Source organism: Mobula birostris, chromosome 3, assembly GCF_030028105.1.
Source record: "Mobula birostris isolate sMobBir1 chromosome 3, sMobBir1.hap1, whole genome shotgun sequence".
Lineage (NCBI taxonomy): Eukaryota > Metazoa > Chordata > Chondrichthyes > Myliobatiformes > Myliobatidae > Mobula > Mobula birostris.
This window is the reverse complement of record NC_092372.1, coordinates 19,048,882-19,065,350: the sequence shown is the minus strand read 5'-3', so window position 1 is coordinate 19,065,350 and position 16,469 is coordinate 19,048,882. Positions and strand designations below refer to the sequence as shown.

Here is a 16,469-nt window from a genome sequence, read left to right as displayed (position 1 = left end):
TGCCTCATGGTTATACCCAGCCACGGGGAAGGCTTCAGGAGTAAACCCCAAGGAAAAATCCAGAGCTGGAGATTCCTATGTTGAATTCAGTCCTCCTGCGACACCACTGGTGTCAAACTGTATCGATCTCTGCCATCGCTTTGCATTCATCAGCTGTGTGGAAAGAGGGAACCTGGGCAAGCAAGAGAAAATCTGCAGATGCTGGAAATCCAAGCAACACACACAAAATGCTGGAGGAACTCAGCAGGCCAGGTAGCATCTATGGAAAAGAGTGCAGTCGATGTTTCGGGCCAAGACCCTTCAGTGGGATATGGGCAATAACTTGCTCTCCATATCCTACTGCCCTGGCTTACATACTGACTTGCTACTCATGTAGGCAGCTGGGACGTCACATCCACGGTCAACGCGACCAATAGAGGGCCTCAGATTTCATCAACTATCACAATCTATGTCCGTCGTTACTACAGGAGGAAATTGGTCCATGTTTTCCAAGGTTTTACTTTGAATTTTTATTGGCAGACACAGTGTTGTAAATTGAGATGGTTTGATAAGAGGACCATTGTCATGTGAATGTTAGGTTCATTTCCTGTTTGCTGCAGTGAATGAAATGTAGGCCATCTGTATGGTAAAGATTAGCTTTATTTGTCACATGTACATTGAAACATGCAGTGAAATAAGTCATTTGCGTCAATGACCAACACAGTCCGAGGATGAGCTGGGGCAACCTGCAGGTGTCCCCATGCTTCTGGCGCCAATATAGCATGCCCACGACTAATAAACTTAATGCATATGTTTTTGGCATGTGGGAGGAAACAGGAGCACTCAGAGGAAACTCCCGCAGTCACAAGGAGAACATACAAACTCCTTACAGACAATGGTGGCAATGAATCTGGGTTGCTGGCACTGTAATAGTGTATGCTAACCACTATGTTCTGTGCCCTTCCATGTAGAGGGATTACCTCTCCATAGGATAATGGCTTACAATATACAAAGCTGCTGTATCAAAGCCGTTAGCATGAGACCAGACCTATGAGATTGCAACTTCTGTGCGAGTTAACTTTCACACTAGGGGGCTCCACAGGGGACTGTCTTGTCTCCCTTTCTCTTCACCATTTACACCTCAGACTTCAACGACTGCACAGAGTCTTGTCATCTTCAGAAGTTTTCTGATGACTCTGCCATAGTTGGATGCATCGGCAAGGGAGATGAGGCTGAGTACTGGGCTACGGGGAAACTTTGTCACATGGTGTGAGCAGAATTATATGCAGCTTAATGTGAAAAAGAGTAAGGAACTGGTGGTAGACCTGAGGAGAGCTAAGGTACCGGTGACCCCTGTTTCCATCCAGGGGGTCAGTGTGGACATGGTGGAGGATCACAAATACCTGGGAATACGAATTGACAATAAACTGGACTGATCAAAGAACACTGAGGCTGTCTACAAGAAGGGTCAGAGCCGTCTCTATTTCCTGAGGAGACTGAGGTCCTTTAACATCTGCCGGACGATGCTGAGGATGTTCTACGAGTCTGTGGTGGCCAGTGCTATCATGTTTGCTGTTGTGTGCTGGGGCAGCAGGCTGAGGGTAGCAGACACTAACAGAACCAACGAACTCATTGGTAAGGCCAGTGATGTTGTAGGGATGGAACTGGACTCTCTGACGGTGGTGTCTGAAAAGAGGATGCTGTCCAAGTTGCATGCCATCTTGGACAATGTCTCCCATCCACTACATAATGTACTGGGTGGGCACAGGAGTACATTCAGCCAGAGACTCATTCCACCAAGATGCAACACAGAGCGTCATAGGAAGTCATTCCTGCCTGTGGCCATCAAACTTTACAACTCCTCCCTTGGAGGGTCAGACACCCTGAGCCAATAGGCTGGTCCTGGACTTATTTCCTGGTATAATTTACTTTTTACTATTTAACTATTTCTGGTTTATTACTATTTATTATTTATGATGCAACTGTAACGAAAACCAATTTCCCCCGGGATCAATAAAGTATGACTATGACTAGTAATTTGTAAATAAATTGACATTTTTGCATTACAGAAATGACTTCAGAATCTACCCAGACTACTTTTGCAGCATTAACAGTGGACTATGTGGACGTTCATGGTCAACAAACAGAGTCTCCCTCTGCTCCAACTTCAATATTTCCAAGTAAGTTCAATGTTGCTTTTTGGTACTCAGCCAACGATCAGTGTGCAGTCATCCTGTAATGAAATTTACTAAGCTGTAGGAACAGGTCCACGTTACTGGAGGTGAATAATGCTGGTGTGAGTATACCCCCAAATAATTGAGGGCCTGGAGGGAATTCTGACATGAACTTGCTTTATAAGCCAGATGAGGACGATTGAATTCTTAAATGCCCTGGAGTTTAGAAGAATGAGGGGGGATTTCGTTGAAATCTATCGAATATTGAAAGGCCTCGATAGAGTAGATGTGGAGAGGATGTTTCCTGTAGTTGGAGAATTTAGGACCAGAGGGCACAATCTCAGGGTACAAGGATGTCCCTTTTAGAATAGAGACGAAGAGGAATTTCTTTAGCCAGAGGGTGGTGAATCTGTGAAATTCATTGCCGCAGACAGCTGTGGAGGCCGTTTTGAATATACTGAAAGTGGAGGTTGATGGGTTCTTGATTAATAAGCTCATCAAAGATTACGGAGGAGAAGGCAGGAGAATGAGGTTGAAAGGAATACTAAATCAACCGTGATGGAATAGCAGAGCAGACAGTGTGCAGAATAGCCTAATTCAGCTTCCATGTCTTATAGTCTTATTTACAAATGGTTCAACAAATTCCCCAAAATCAGTATATAATAATCGAAAATGATGAGTGGGTTTATAAGAAATTAAAACATACCACATACACTGGTAAGTTAATTATAGGGATTTAGCTGAAACAATTAATACTATTTTCAGCACACGTTATCCAATACATTTTAATAGTGAAAGCAACAGTATCACAATTTGCATTAATTTGGTGGTGCTAATATAGAAGCATATTAGCAAGATAGATAATTTGATCCTAATGGATGAGATCTTGTGGTGTCTGTCTTCAATAAATTCCAGACAGTGAGATGTTCTGTTTCTTGCCATTCCACAACATTAACATCTGATGTGTGTTTCAAATGCTTTAACCACAGGCTCTGAAGTGCTGGATACGGATGTTATCATATTGATCTCAATTGCCATCATGATCGGGCTATTCTCAATGACGGCTGCATTCGTGCTCTGGTATGTTTTTAAAAAAAAACAGGACTGCTTTTGATCTCATGTTTGTGTATAGATTGTTATGACTTACTGTCCATTACGCCAGGTGCGTTTAGGGCAGCAATGAAGGTCCTCCATCTCTGGCGGTGTTCAAGGCTTCTTTCATCATGTCAGTAGCTTCCTCTCAGCTTTCACTACTGTCAGTCTTGTTAGGAGACTCAGGAATACAGTCACACTCAGATGTAGAAGGATTCTTCATTGCTGTTTCCACAACAATTTAAAAAAAAATTGGTCAATGTTGTTAGCCCTGAGCTGAACCCCTGAACCTGGAGAACTGGTGGACCTACCCTTTGACATGTTTGGCATGGATGACCCTACTGAGAGCCAGACCTAAAGCCTTGACTCCAGTCAACATAGCTCTCTGGGTCATTGAGGCACACAAGCCTCCAAACCCAGCGACAAGGTTGTGGCCCTCTTGGAAGAGATTGTCCTGAGTCAGCTTTATATTCTTGCCCTCATAATCTACCTTGTTATTATATTTCACCATATTGTTTGCCTGCACCACATTTTCGCTGTAACTATTAAACTTGTTATTGTTTTACCTTGTTCTACTTCAATGCACTGTGTAATAATTTGACCTATATGAACAGTGTGCAAGGCAAGCTTTTCACTGTATCTTTGTACATGTGACAATAATATTTCTATTCTAATTAAGGAGAAAATATCTGGACAGCATTGAGTACAAGGCATGGTGATAAGAGGTTGTTATGCAAAAGCATGAGTTCAAATCCTGGCTTTGCAGCTATTGGAATTTAAATTGCGTTAATAATCTGGAATTTGCAGGAGTAGTGATAGACACAAGAGCTACCAGAATGTTGTGAGAATACCTCTTGATCACAACTGTCCTTCAGAGGAAGAAATCTTCATCTCACCTATGATACCTATGAAAGAAAACAGAGATGCTGGAACAGCTTGGCCAATCAAGCAGTATCTGTGGAAACAGAAACCAGTCAAAGTTCAAAGTACATTTATGTCACTATATACAAACCTGAGATTCATTTTCTTGTGAGCAGACTCAATAAGTTTAATGAATAATAACCGTAACAGAATCAATGAAAGACTGCCCAACTTTGGCATTCAACCAGAGTGCAGAAGACAAGAAACTATGCAAATACAAAAAGAAAGAAAGTAATAATAATAATAAATAATAAGCAATAAATATCGAGAACATGTGATGAAGAGTCCTTGAAAGTGAGCCCACTGGTTGTGGGAACATTTTAATGATGGGGCAAGTGAAGTTCAAGAGCCGGAAAGCTGAGGGGTTGGTCTTGTTTACATTCGGTGAAGGCTCCCTGACCCAGCATGTTAACTGGTTTCACTTTCGTCCGATGCTGTTTGTCCAGCTGTTCTCCCCGCCTTTGGTTTGTTTCAGATTCTAACATCTGCAGTTTTGTTTTCCATCGGAAGCTCCTTGCAAACTGGAATGGCCTTACAGGTCACTCGGATGTGTACCTAGTACTACATTTGAAGAAGAAGAGATTTTAAAACCAGCCATCTAATGTTGCCTTGGACACCAAGTTCAGACATTGTAAAGGGACTTCCAGTTTAATTATCTTAGTCAGCTCATAATTATCAGGACTCTAGTGTCTAAGCTAAACGAGGGAAGACTTGGGCTGCAGAAATGTGATTTTTGAGAAGAATGAAGAAAGTGTCACAGAAGGACAGAGTAACAAATGGGGAAATGTTGCGAAAAGCCAGTCATCAATCGGCAATTACTGAGGAAGGAGAAACTCGAGCATCCTGCAGTTGGGAAAAATTGATGGAAGAAAACGTCGCAGTCGACAGCACATGACATTCATGAGTTACATCAAGGGGTGGATGGGCAAAAGTTCTGAAGAGCTTATTAGAGCTTCTCAGATTAAAGACAGATGGAAGACCGTGGTCACTCACGGCACATGACGTTGATGAGTGTCTAAGCTGGGAGAGCTACCCTATAGATAGTTAAGCAGCAGCCTAACATGGACAATATGCCTGACTCTATCACAATCCCAGGCAATATCCTATTCCTTTAGTAGGATAGACACCTCCAGAGGTGATTGCACAGTGGTAAACACATGAGAAACAGAGAAATCCTTGGAGTCATTAATATTGAGTCCAGCAACACTCACAACACGCTGAAGGAACTCAGCAGGTCGGGCAGCATCCGTGGAAAAGATTGGTCGGCGTTTCGGACCGGAACCCTTCCCGAAACATCGACCGATCTTTTCCACGGATGCTGCCCGACCTGCTGAGTTCCTCCAGCGTGTTGTGACTGTTGCTTTGACCCCAGCATCTGCAGATTATTTTGTGTTTAATATTGACTCCAGCTCGTAAGACAAATGAGCAGTTTGGCCATTCACCCAGTTGAATTTGCTCCACCATTTGATCGTGACCTATTTATTTTCCCTCTCAGCCCCATTCACCTGCCTTCTCCCTGTAACCTTTCACACCCTTTATAATCAAGAACATATCAACCTCCATTTTAAATGTACCCAGTGACTTGGCTTTCACAGCTGTCTGTGGCAATGAATTCCACAGATTCACCACCATTTGGCTAAATAGATTCCTCTTCATCTCTACTCTGATCCCAGACTGGCCCACTATAGGAAACATTCTTTCCACGTCCACTCTTTCTAGGGCTTTCAATATTCAGTAGGTTTCAATGATATTCACCCTCATTCTTCTAATCTCCAGCGAGTACAGGCCCAGAGCCATCAAACGCTCCTCAAACATTAACCTTTTCATTCCAGGGATCATTCTTGTACACTTCCTCTGGTCCCTCTCCAATTCCAGCATGCTAGTTCTTAGATAAGGGGCCCAGTACTCCAAATGCAGCCTGGCCAATGCCTTATAAAGCCTTAGCATTGCAACCAAGCTGATTTGGCTGCCTCTATGTTCCACTGTTGATGGACAGTGGCTGAAGTCTGTACCATTTACCAAATGTTGGCAACTCCATCATCTCCCAGATCTTGTGGGCTGTATTACGGAGTATGGCAAGGAGGAAATTTGAACACTGCCACCCAGAGGTTACTCTCCAGGTCACACGCTCTCCTGATTTGGAAATGTATATTGCTGGCTTTTTATACAGTGTCTAAACTCCCTTCCCAACGGTACTTCATCAGAAAAAATGCAGCAATTTCAGAAGGTAACTCACCGTCATCTTATCAAAAGCAGTCCAGTTTGGGCAATAAGTGCTGATCTTGTTATGTCCTGACAAATGAATGAATTGTTAAATACCCTGCACCCATCGCCCATGAAACCAGCCAAAGTTTCAAAGTAAATTTATTGTGAAGGTGTGTGTATGATACCATATGCCACCTTGAAATTCATTTTCTTGCAGGCAGTTATGGGAGGGGGAGGAGGGGGAGAAGCAATAAAAACATGAATTGCAGAGTGTCCTAGAAAGTGAGGATTGCCTGACCCCTTTAAGTACTATTTGAACAGAACTTTCCTTGGATATTGTGCTGAATAAAAATAAAAACGCAATTCTGATATTCACTGCAATTTGAGAATAACTAGTACATTATTCAGTCATTGTTCAATTGCCTGTTCAGTTTTCTCAAGTATATTTGCATAATAAAGTATCCTTAGTATATAGGTTTGTAAGTCTGCTCTGTCTTTTTATTGGTTTATAGACAGATAAAGTAGATGGAGTATCTTTTTCCCAGGGTAGACATCTCTAACACCAGAGGTCGTGCTTTCAAGGTGAGAGAGGTTAGGTTCAAATGGGGATGAGAAGAGTAAGTTTTTTTTAACTCAGAGTGGGGAAGCCAGGAATGCACTGCCTGGTGAACTGGTAGAGGCAAATATGTTAGAGGCTTTTAAGAGACATTTGGATAGGTACATGGATAGAATGAGGATGGAGGGATACGGGTATTCTGTAGGTAGGAGGGATTAGTTTTTGGGGGGAGGGTTTGATTTTTCAGCTGGTTCTGCACAACATTGTGGGCCAAATAGCCTGTTCTGTGTTTTTATTTTTATTTATTTAAATACAGCATGGAATAGGCCCTTCTAGCCCTTGGAGCTGTGCTGCCCAGCAAACACCCCCCCCCCCACCAATTTAATCCTAGCCTAATCATGGGACAATTTACAGTGACCCATTAACCTACCAACTGGTACGTCTTTGAACTGTGAGAGGAAACCGGAGCACCCGAAGGATTCCCACGCGGTCACGGGGAGAAGGTACAAACAGTGGTGGGAATTGAACACGGGTCACTGGTACTGTAACGCCTTGTGCTGCTAATCACTATGCTGCCCCATGTTCCCATCACTACCTGAAAGTGAATCAGATTACTGTAACTTTGAGAATAATTGATCATATTCTGTTTGCAGGGTCAGAAAGAAAAAGCGAGAACCACATAAGGCTGAAATTCTAATGAAGAAGGCATTACCTTATTGTTAATGGTATGTATACAACTTTATCTTACCAATTAGAAGAAAATAGGGGCCATTTACATTAATAAATGTTTGGGTATTGCATAATTTTCTGCATTTGAATTAGAAGATATTACTGAAGTAGAATGCAGGTGACCCCAGTGTTACAGAAAAAAGCCATATTGCATTTTTCTTTGTAATACAAGCTGTGTCATATGTGCGTGTGGCAACAAATACAAGTTGGAAGAAATGTCTTTGTTTACGTACAACAACCTGCCCATTCCACCTACAGTATTGTGCGAAAGTCTTAGGCACATATATATATATATATATATATATATCCATATAACAATTACAGCATGGAAACAGGCCATCTTGGCCCTTCTAGCCCATGCGGAATGCTTACTCTCACCTAGTCCCACCGTCCTGCACTCAACCCATAACTCTCCATTCCTTTCCTGTCCATATACCTATCCAATTTTACTTTAGATGACAATTTTGAACCTGTCTCTACCACTTCTGCTGGAAGCTTGTTCCATATAGCTACCACTCTGAGTAAAGAAGTTCCCCCTCATGTTACCCCTAAACTTTTGCCCCCTAACTCTCAACTCATGTCCTCTTGTTTGAATCTCCCCTACTCTCAATGGAAAAAGTCTATCCACGTCAACTCTACCTATCCCCCTCATAACTTTAAATACCTCTAATAAGTCCCCCCTCAACCTTCTATGCTCCAAAGAATAAAGACCTAACTTGTTCAACCTTTCTCTGTAACGCAGGTACTGAAACCCAGGTAACATTCTAGTAAATATTCTCTGTACTCTCTCTATTTTGTTGACATCTTTCCTATAATTCGGTGACCAGAGCTGTACACAATACTCCAAATTTGGGCTTACCAATGCCTTGTACAATTTCAACATTACATCCTAACTCCTATACTTAATGCTCTGATTTATAAAGGCCAGCATACCAAAAGCTTTCTTCACCACCCTATCTACATGAGATTCCACCTTCAGGGAACTATGCACTATTATTCCTAGATCCCTCTGTTCTACTGCATTCTTCAATGCCCTACCATTTACCATGTATGTCCTATTTTGATTAGTCCTACCAAAATGTAGCACCTCACTTTTCTCAGCATTAAACTCCATTTGCCATCTTTCAGCCCACTCTTCTAACTGGCCTAAATCTCTCTGCAAGCTTTGAAAACCTACTTCATCACCCACAACGCCACCTATCTTGGTATCATCTGCATACTTACTAATCCAATTTACCACCCCATCATCCAGATCATTAATGTATATGACAAACAACATTGGACCCAGTACAGATCCCTGAGGCACACCACTAGTCACCGGCCTCCAATCTGACGAACAGTTATCCACCACTACCCTCTAGCGTCTCCCATCCAGCCACTGCTGAATCCATTTTACTACTTCAATATTAATACCTAACGATTGTACCTTCCTAACTAACCTTCTGTGTGGAACTTTGTCAAAGGCCTTACTGAAGTCCATATAGACAACATCCACCGCTTTACCCCCGTCAACTTTCCTAGTAACCTCATCAAAAAATTCAATAAGATTTGTCAAACATGAGCTTCCACACACAAATCCATGTTGACTGTTCCTAATCAGACCCTGTCTATCCAGATGATTATATATACCATCTCTAAGAATACTTTCCATCAATTTACCCACCACTGACATCAAACTCACAGGCCGATAATTGCTAGGTTTACTGCTAGAACCCTTTTTAAACAATGGAACAATATGAGCAATACGCCAATCCTCCGGCACCATTCCCATTTCTAATGACATTTGAAATATTTCTGTCAGAGCCCCTGCTATTTCCACACTAGCTTCCCTCAAGGTCCTAGGGAATATCCTGTCCGGACCCGGAGACTTATCCACTTTTATATTCCTTAAAAGTACCAGTACTTCCTCTTCTTTAATCATCATAGTTTCCATAACTTCCCTACCTGTTTCCCTTATCTTACACAATTCAATATCCTTATCCTTAGTGAATACTGAAGAAAAGAAATTGTTCAAAGAAACATGTTTAAGACATGTTTTAAGACAAAAGAGCTATGTTTAAGACTTTTACATAGTGCTATATTTGTATAGGTGTACTTAATAAGGTGGTCACTAAGTGCATTTTTTTTGTTCAGGTGACATTCTTTTATAGTTAAAAATATGTATAATTTATACGACTGTGCAAAGTTCTTAGGCACGTGTATGTAGCTAGGGTGCCTAAGACTTTCCCACAGTACTCTGCTTGTCCAGTAATCCTGCTCTGAACAGCTTCAAATATATTAGAACAATTCCTTAAAGAAGGAGACCTATATTATGCCTAAAATTCCAGTTATGATTTCATCAATGTGTGCATAATGAAGCATAGCCTCCCCCCGTTTTTAAATCTGACTTTCCACCGCAATAAGCAATAATATCCCAATGGCTTTTCTAATTATTTGCCATGTTTGTCAAAATGGACATTTTTTTGTGATTTCCTCATATAACACTGTATTTGCCAGATCTTTGCTGACTCAAGCTTTGTGGCATCAGCAAATTTAGCAGCCACATTATCCAATTCATATGTGCAAATATAAAATGTCAGACTACAGAACCAATCCTTATGCACATCACTTGTTACATCTTGCCAAGCTGAAACAGATCCACCTGTTCCTGCTTTTCATGTCAGCCAGCCTCCACTGGCTAACCTCTTTCACCAGGAGCTTTATACTCTGCAAGAACCTTTTGAGGGTTGCAACTTGTCAAATGCCTTCCAAAAATCTCTGCACCCGTTGGTTCCGTAGTTGATTGAATGCCACCTGGGGACCGCGGTCACCGAGCGCTACAGCCCAGAAGCAGGCCCTGTTATTCTGCCTAGTCCGATCGACCTGCACCTGGACCATAGTCTGCCACACATCTCCCATCCATCTACCTATTCAAACGTGAAATCAAACCTACACCTGTCACTTCTGCTGGCAGCTCGAACCACACACTGAGTGAAGAAGTTCCCCGTCATGTTCCCCTTGTTTCTCCTTTCAACCCTACTGTATGACCTGTAGTTCTAGTCTCACCCAACCTCAATGAAAAAAGCCTGTTTGCACTTACCCTATCTATACCCCTCATAAACTTGTATACCTCTATCAAATCTCCCTTCATTCTCCTATGCTCTTACGACCAGAGAAGAATTTAAAATTAAGTTTTCCTTATTGACCCTGTTTAGATTCTTTTTGTCCCTCGAAAGCGATTGTGTAAACGTGTGCGGTGGGAGATGGGCACAGTATGTAATATGTTTTGGGACAGGGCTGCCTCAGTCTTGTACTTCCCTATATAGTATATTAAAAGAGAAGAAAATATAACTCAGGCTGCAAATGATACCTAAATATCTATCTACAGTATATTATATCTACCTCAATATTTATCACTGTATCTGCTTTCCATTCATAGCTGGGCTCCATCTTCATCTGAGATGTACAGCAATTAATCTGTCAGGGATTCCTGACACAATATTCTATGAAGAATTTTCAGCTAATAAAAAAACACAAATAATAACAGCCAGGACATTGGCTTCTAAACGGAAGAAAATGCCCAGATTGCGTTGAACTGGTTGATCTTCCCGTCAACGTGTGCCAGTGCAAAGACCTCACTGTTTAAGTGGGATGGAAGCTGATTTGTTTTAATTGTGGTTGATAAATTTCCTTGATATTGTCCTTTAATATTCAGTCTGTGTTTTCCAACACCTGCAAGTCGTGATACAACTCGCTTGATGCAGTTTGGTTTCTGCCATTAAGTTTGGTCTTTGAAGAGCTGAGTTTTGTATCTGAAGAGCTTGGCCTTCAACCAAAAAGACAATATCCAAAGGACAGCTTTTGGGAAGAATGTGACCCATCTTTGGGTCTGCATCAACTGCTGTAAAGTAACTGCAGGATACAGAAGATGGAACCACTTTCCAATTTTAACTGCCTCAGTAATGTGCAACCACAAGATAATTTACAAGCTGAAGCGAAGTGTTGAGGAGATGGTGATTATTACATGTGGACGTCTGAGCCTATTTTGGTCTTTGCTTATTTTAAAGCACTTGACCATTGAGTATGGAATCTCACCTGCAAATTATTTTCTGTGGACTTTTTAATACAAGTGATTGTGACTGGAGGAAGCCTTATCTTAACCTTAAAGTGCAGGTGTACGTGGAAGGGAAAGCACTTGGTGCTGATTATATACACCACTGCTTTTCACGTGTTGTGGCCTTATTCTGTAAAGCACAAATCGGACAAAAAAATAATTGTCCCCTTACAGAGCAGGAGGACAGTTACTATAAATATTTTTTTTGCACAGATTGTGCTAGAAATCAAACACTTTTTAGGTAAAAGGCACAAATGTTATAAGGATAGCTTTTGATTCTAATGGTGAGCTTTCTTCGTTCACTATTAAAATGTTTCACTTACTTGTGGTTGCTTCCATTCAATAAGAAAAATGATGCTTATTAAGAAATAATTTAAGTATTTACAGAATGAAGACATTTCCAGGTAGGTAGGTGTGGATTCTGTCCAAATTGAAACTTCTACCCCCCACCCCCCCCAACACAGATGCGTACACCATATTAATACTGTAAGAAGTTCAAGTACTTTCTTGAAAAAAAGTTTTTTCTTTAATATTGATATATTAAACTCTGCAGTATCATGCAAGTTACAATGTAGAATGGAAATGTGAATTTAATAATTGTCCAGAACACCACTGAAATTTAAATCTGCCAAAGCAAATATTCTTTACTGGGGAGCAAAATGCTATCTGGGGAAAAAATCGCATTTAGAAATCCAAAATTAATCCTTTTCTAAAATTACCATTATTCCCAAATATGAAGTATTTCATATTTTTTATGCCCGACTTACTGTTGACTTAAAAGCTTTACGAGGTAATTTATCCTTTTTGAATCTAGATCTAGAAATTTCTACTGAAGGTTTTGGAGACATTGAAGCTGGTACAATTTTGTTTTTCATTTTTATTTCTGTTTTTAATTTTTGTGAAATTGAGTCAATCTACAACTTCCATTTATGGAGAATCTTTGTTGTAGCAAACTGCATAATAGGGGTGTAATCAAACAAAAGTGATTGTAAGCCGCAGTTTAGTGGTATATTCAAAACAGTTGTCTAAAAGGTGGATTTTGAGGCGTGTTGCAAGCAGGAAAGGAAACAGTGGAAATTTAAGGAGTTAGGGCCCTGGCAGCTGGTGCTATGACTGTCATTGGTGGAGAGATTGTTTGATGATCTTAGGTTTGTTGGGACGTAGAGCAAGGGAAGCCAGCTGGAGGTGGGAATAGTCCAGCTGTAACAAAGCACCAAACAGTGGTTTCAGTCTTCCCAGTATTAGAAGGAACTTCTGAATCAGAATCAGGTTTATTGTTATTGACGTAAGTTGTGGTATTTGTTTTGTCACAGCAGTGCAGTGCAGGCATGACAAGTTATGAGTTGCAATAAAAAGAGTACAAAAGAGGAATAGTGAGGTAATGTTCACTGACTGTTCATAAATCTGACGGCAGAGGGGAAGAGGCTGCAAATTGTTCTGATCCAACATGCTGAGAGTAATGTAGTCTGAGAATTTGGAGATAGTGAATTGGCCAAGTGGTGCAGTGTGTTCAGAGGCTCTCTGCATCGTCTGTCAATCACTAGTTAGCACTCAGGTGAAAATGAGGGCGAAGCAGTTGAGCATTTGGTGCGAGGAGAAACTATACTGTCTAAGTGTCGCCTAACGTTTATGCACAGTAGCGTGGCAGCTTGCATAACGCGTCAGGTTACAGCGCCAGGTCAGATTTCAGTTCCTGCCGGTGTCTGTATGCAGTTATACATTCTCCCCATGATTGTGTATTTCCTCCAGATGCCCTGGTTTCCTCCCATATTCCATTAGGGCCAGTGGGTTGCGGGCATGCTGTGCTGGTACTGGAACTGTGGCCCCAGCACAATCCTTGCTGATTTGATTTGAATCAAGTGATGCATTTCACTTTCTGTTTCAGTGTACGAGTGACAAATAAAGCTAATCTTTAATCTTAACTGTGAAGGAACTGATGTCTCGTGGATGGGTGAATACGGTTTAACTTGGTCAACATCTGTCAACTGTTGGGTTTGTAGATTTGATTGAATTAACTGCAGGGTTTTAACTGTAAAAGGAGTCTTTATGAAACTTGCGTTAATCAGCCAATCACAAGACCATAAGACAAAGGAGCAGAACTAAGCCATTTGGCCCATCGAGTCTGCTTGGCCATTCCATCATGGCTGATTTCTTTCCCCTCTTGTCCCCATTCTCCTGCCTTCTCCTCGTAACCACATTTCTTCATTCAGCTTGCCTCTGCCAGAAGGAAACCACGAGAAAGGTGATGTTTGAAACAAAGTGTTAGCTACAAGGACTAAATTGCTAAGCAAAGCTGCTGAAATCTTTATACCGCATGAAGGTAATATTTGTCAGTCACTCTGAACAGAGAAGGGGCTACTTGTACAATTGTTCTGTGACTAATGTTTTGGAAGGGTTAGCCACAAATCCTGTTCCTTTGTGTTTATCTGTGATCTTAGATGGCATCATTGATAAAATGTTATTGCTGATCAATTATTTGATATAAAAAATATAGCAGAATTCCAGGATAAGTTAACTGCCTTTGAAGATGGGAAAACTAAAATGACGATGATTTGAAGAATTATTTGTCATGGTTTGCTTTTTTACATGACAGCGTAGTTGTGGCATTTGATGGAATTAGTGCTGGAAGTCGTTAATGCTGTCGACTTTTTGAAAAGCATTGTATTGTGATTAATCAGCAATATAATTAAGTCGTTGCCTCTGCTAATGCCACATTTGGGGTACAGTGGCTTGTTGTTGCATAACCAGAAGATGTGGGGGCTTTAGAGAGAGTGGAGAAGAGGTTCACCAGCAAGTTGCCTGGTTTAGAGGTTATTAGCTACAAGGAGTGATTGGACAAACTTGTGTTTGGTTTCTCTGAAGCTCCAGAGGTTGAGTAGCCACCTGACAGAGGCACAAACAGGGTAGGCAATCGGCGTTTTACCCCAAGGTAGAAATGTCAGGTACAGGGCAACATAAGTTTCAAGTGAGGAAGAAAACTTAATGTAGATTTGAGGTGGATTTTTTTTTACAGAGTAACGTAAAAGTAAATTTATTATCAAACTTGGTATATGTCACCTTATAGAACCCTGGCATTCATTTTTTGTGGGCATTTACAATGGAACAAAGAAATACAACCGAATCAGTTAAAAACTACACACACAGGCTGACAATGTGCAAAAGAAGATCAACAATGCAAATAAATAATACCGAGACCATGAAGTTGGATTAGGCTAGAAATGAGAGCAGGAGTAGGCCATCTGACCCCTCAAGCCTAAACTCGACTACAACTAGAGGTCATGGGTTAAGGGTGAAAGTTTAAGGGGAACATGAACTTCTTCACTGAGAGGATTGTGAGAGTGGGGAACGAGCTGCCAGCACAAGTGGTGCATGTGAATACGATTTCAATGTTTACGAAAAGTTTGGATAGGTACATGGTGGGTCTGTGCAGGGCTATGTTCCTGGTGCAGGTCGATGGGAGTAGGCAGTTTAAATGGTTTGGCACAGACTAGACGGGCCAAAGAGTGTGTTTCTGTGCTGTACTTTTCTATGACTGACTTGTAGAGTCCTTGAAAGTAAGTCTATGGGTTGTGGAATCAGTCCAGTGGTGAGTTGAGTGAAGCGATCTATGGTGATTCAGGAGCATGTGATTTACCACCAGCAGAAGTGGTGGAAACAGTCATGGTGACGTTTAAGGTTCATTTGGACAGATGTAAACAGGTAGGGAATGGAGGGAGGTCGAGCATGTACGATTTAGGTGGACATCATGGGCTGCAAAGCACAGGACCGGAAACAGCATTTTGCAACATGTTTGAGTCAGTTGCCAGTATTCTGGTAAATGCAGATCAATATCTTTTTCCATTGGCTCTGCTTAGCTTTCTAACTTTGGATGCAAGTCCTGAAACATGAAAGGGCTGTTGTAATTATCACTCAGCTGCAGGGCAGTCCGAAACAGATTCTCTTCATGCTTCAATGCAGTTTGCTTCTGGTGTTCTCTGATAGTGCTTCTCTCCAACCTTGTTTCATAATTATCACCAGAAATATACCTTGCACTTATTAACCGTAAGACTGCTCTTGCTATCAAATATTATATATAAATGCTGCAGTATAATGAAATGCTTGATATAATAAAGTATGTTGTGAATCTTGTATACTTCACAAAATAACTTGTTCAATACAATAAAATATTTTTTTAAACACCTAAGAGTAAAATAACTTCAAATATGTGTAAGACCCTCTACCTAATTTTCAGTAAGGATTGATAGTTTTTAATCACCTATAGGCAATTATAAACCTCTTCTGCCTGAGCCAGGATCTTGTATCTGGATTGTATACAATATTTTAAAGTTCAGTCATTGCCTTAGTTTCTAAAACGTAAGATACCATGATGCCAGATTTTTATCATGTCTGGGGTAAAGAAGCCTTGAGTGCTAAAAACTAGTTATTATGAAATTACCATAAAGCTTGAGTAAAAATTTTTAATGCCATTTGAAAGGCAATCTCAGCAATTTATGTCACTTCACCTCTCTCCCCACCTCCAAAGCTACCATACATTTTGCTGTTTTTGCTAGCACCCTAGTTCCAGCTCACTGGTTTCACTGATCCATCTTGTTACAACATGGTATCCCTAGTAACTGTCCCACTGTATTGGCCATACGTTTACTTTCTTAATCTGTTTATCCCCAAGGCCAGATTAGACATAGTTCAGGAAGTGTTCTACACATTTGGCGATGTGTTCTTT

General features: G+C 41.0%; 1 protein-coding gene across 4 annotated transcripts in view; it reads left to right on the top strand.

Annotated features, from left to right (window-relative positions):
* Nucleotides 1–15,927, top strand: part of LOC140194916 (interleukin-11 receptor subunit alpha-like) — a 125,630-nt gene extending 109,703 nt beyond the window's left edge. For all 4 annotated transcript variants that reach the window (XM_072252298.1, XM_072252300.1, XM_072252297.1 and 1 more), the window contains exons 9-12: nucleotides 2,049–2,159; nucleotides 3,143–3,233; nucleotides 7,581–7,652; nucleotides 11,075–15,927. In XM_072252298.1, the coding sequence (XP_072108399.1) occupies nucleotides 2,049–2,159; nucleotides 3,143–3,233; nucleotides 7,581–7,650 (272 nt within the window). In that variant the 3' untranslated portion in view covers nucleotides 7,651–7,652; nucleotides 11,075–15,927. The remainder of the gene's footprint in view (nucleotides 1–2,048; nucleotides 2,160–3,142; nucleotides 3,234–7,580; nucleotides 7,653–11,074) is intronic.
* The last annotated feature ends 542 nt before the right edge of the window (nucleotides 15,928–16,469 follow it).